The 3,207-nt window shown below is 45.7% G+C and overlaps 1 protein-coding gene across 1 annotated transcript; it reads right to left on the bottom strand.

The window, feature by feature from the left end:
* Positions 1–2,298: 2,298 nt before the first annotated feature.
* LOC142246843 (taste receptor type 2 member 40-like) lies at positions 2,299–3,207 on the bottom strand. The gene has a single exon (XM_075319893.1). It carries the CDS (start codon positions 3,205–3,207, stop codon positions 2,299–2,301), a length of 909 nt encoding a protein of 302 aa, XP_075176008.1.

Raw genomic sequence — 3,207 nt, 5'->3', positions numbered from 1 at the left:
TTCATCACTGATCCCTTTGCACAGCGCATGCGTCCGTTCCATACCGTCCATCTACGCTCTATACACTGGAGCGTAGAATGGGTACTGTGCAACGCGCATGCGTATGCACGTCATCATCGCGTCATGTATTTACCCTTGAACCATCACACACTATGGGCGTGTGCCTGGCGCGCGTCCCCCGCCTATACCCCGCCTACGGGGGCGTGGCGGCCACCGCGCGTCACGCATACACCCATCTGTCACTTCTTCTGACACACATCTCACTGTGTGTGCCTGGCGCGCGCCGCCCGCCGATGTCCCGCCCACCGGTGGGCGCAGCGGGTGCCGCGCGTCACGCACACGCCCGCATACCTGCACTGCCACTCCTGCGTGTGGGCACCTGGCACGCACCGACCGCCTATGCTCCGCCCATTGGTAGGCGTCGGCTGCGCGTCATGCACACACCCACGGACTCTCCCCACACCTGATAGCGGTGACTCACACTCCACCAATGTATATTCACGTGCCTGTATATAGAGGCTCACTCCCAACACAGTCCCTGGGCTCCCTCCACGTAGTGATCGTACTACCTCGCCATTTTAGGTAAGATATTTCCGCTATGCTGCTCTACTTTGCTCCACTTTGATCTCGTTTTCCATGTGACTCACTCTATTTCCTGATGACATTACAGGCTTTCTCCTGGTGCTCTCACCCCTATCCAAAGTGCTCCTAGGTATGTTCCTCCCCTCTCCTTGTCTCCTTTTTGCCTTCTACATACCATTATAGTCATTATTACCTTTCTTCCCTAGCATTACTGACGTCATCTTGACAATTTATTTGTCATACTACATATGATCAATAACTGTAGTACACATATGACAGTGTCCCATTGGTATGTATTCTTATCCTCATACCTGCTTTATTATTTATAACATACTACCTTTTACTGACACTGTTTTCATTTGGCAGCATTCAACTTGTATCATAATCTACCGTGTGAGCCCCTTCACATTGTATGCCAGCCCCTTATTGGTATGTACCATTATATACAATCCCCCTCTTGTCCCTTTTTCATTGTTGTCCCTTTAACTCTTTCCGCTTATAATATTCATATGTTTCCACATTAGGGTTTTCCTTGTCTACTTTACTTGTAGCAACAAATTTCCTCTTGCCGGATTAACCCTTTAGCTGACTTTACTAAGTAAGTCAATCATGGTTTTACTACTCCTCCCTCCCTAGTTACACTATGTTATATCTTATGCATCTCCCCTTCCCTTTTCTTTCCCTACAATTCCCTCCTGTTCACAGGTCCTGTTGTACCTACATGATTTTTTACCATAATCATTTTCTCCGGTATGTCCTTCAGTATTTTTTTGCTTCTTGATTACTGCATACTTTTCTATTTCTCTCCTTTCCCTGTTTCCCTCTCCTTTCCACTATATTTTCCCATGTTCCTTCCTTATTTCTACTTTCTTTTTCTTTTTCTTTTTCTTTGTCTTCTTCCTTTCTCTCTTCATACCCTCAGGATTTTCTTCCTTTTCTTCCTCTTTAGCGGTTAGATCCTTTTGTTACCCCTCACACTACGACAATTGTCTCTTGTTATTTCCATAGTCCCTAATAGGTTATTTTCCTTATATTTTCCTTGATGTAATGTCATGATGCATTTTGTAAATATTGTTTCTGTTTGTTTTCCTTTGTATACCATGTTTTTCTTAGTGCTCTTGACCCCTGGTGAAGGCTCCTGCGTGAGCCGCAACGTTGGGCGGGCAGTACAATATTTGGTGAAAAATAAAGAAATTCTGTTCAAGCATATTATACCTGGACTTACCATTTTTTCATACACTGTGTGCCGGGACTACCCCTCTCGATTGACTTATTATTTTTCCCGAGCACCAGGATCATAGCAGTGAGCACAACTTATTCTCTCTTGTTACAGTCGATCATTAGAGACATTAGTAATGCCTGATTTTGTAAAGTGTAGAGAGCGGAAACCGGATTGTAAAGGGTGAAGAGTCGTATCTGAGAGATGGCGGATTAGATTGGACTGGACCGAGCGTTCCAGAAGTCTAGAGATGAAGCGGAGATTAGAGACCGGTCTGTAATTGGCAGAACAGATGTGATCTAGGAATGTTTTTTAGTCCAGGAGTTATAACTTTTTGTACATTAATAGGTGTTCTGAATCTTCAGTTCTATATGACTGCGTTCTGATCCTGGGGAATGAAGAACAATGGAGGCCAGATTAAATGGGAAAGACTAGTAGGAAAATACGGGGGAAATGGTGAAGACGTGACCTTTGACTTACTCACTATTTTTATAAATTCATGGGTGGACATTTCTTCTGAACACTCCATATCTTAATTTTGGATTTCCAGTTATTAAGATGATGGATCGCACAGTGCCATAGGATGTCAAAATTGCCCAACTGATGTCATGTAAAACATTGTCCATGGTGAACGATGACAGAAGTGTCCCAATGACGATCACACTGAAGGACAAATCACAGAAAACACAAAGGCTCATGGTACAGGCCGCCCAAACGAGGCCACCAAGCCGAGCGGAGCCGACCTGGAGCCCATTCTGCCCAATACGACAGACGTGGTGCAGAATCGCACGGACACTGAGACTGATACAGATGAAGGTGACAAGACAGGGTAGACAGCTACCCAACGTCATGTTCAGGAACACATGCACAGACTGAAGACTGAAGGTGTAAGTTGTCCCCGTCATGTCCGCAGTCAGATTGTAAGAATTGTCTAGACGTAGTGTCCACACAAAGGGAATGTTGATGAGAAATGACACCGCTGCGGCCACCATCACAAGCCTCATGGTGCAGGTCAACATGGTCATTTTCAGCCAACTGAAGAATCGATGGGAGAAGCTGAGGAGCTTAAGGCTGTAATAGGTTGAGAGTAGAGCTGTTTGCCAAAAGCTGACCTCACTGAGGAAAAAAATCATGAAAAAGTTAAATCTGTCATAGGCGGTGTTCATGTGAGATCCTCCAGGAATGAGGACGGCGACTTCTACATAGTAGATAATGCTGGTGATACAGAGTGTCCACTGCAGGGCGAGGCTGCTGAGGGTCATGGAGGACAGGATCTGGTCACACACTGTCAGGGGATTGCCCTGCGTGTAGTCTCTGTAATATACTGCAATAATCAAGGCGTTCAAGACCATCCCAAAAGGGCATGAGATGAGAGGGTAGACGGACATCCACAGGGACCACTTCAT

Source organism: Anomaloglossus baeobatrachus, chromosome 7, assembly GCF_048569485.1.
Source record: "Anomaloglossus baeobatrachus isolate aAnoBae1 chromosome 7, aAnoBae1.hap1, whole genome shotgun sequence".
Taxonomy (NCBI): domain Eukaryota; kingdom Metazoa; phylum Chordata; class Amphibia; order Anura; family Aromobatidae; genus Anomaloglossus; species Anomaloglossus baeobatrachus.
The sequence above is the reverse complement of the archived record's forward strand: the minus strand, read 5'-3'. Positions and strand labels throughout refer to the sequence as shown.

Bases quoted from the DNA above. Each gene is read 5' to 3' on its own strand.
- LOC142246843 (XM_075319893.1), bottom strand. From the start codon at position 3,207: ATGAAGTGGTCCCTGTGGATGTCCGTCTACCCTCTCATCTCATGCCCT.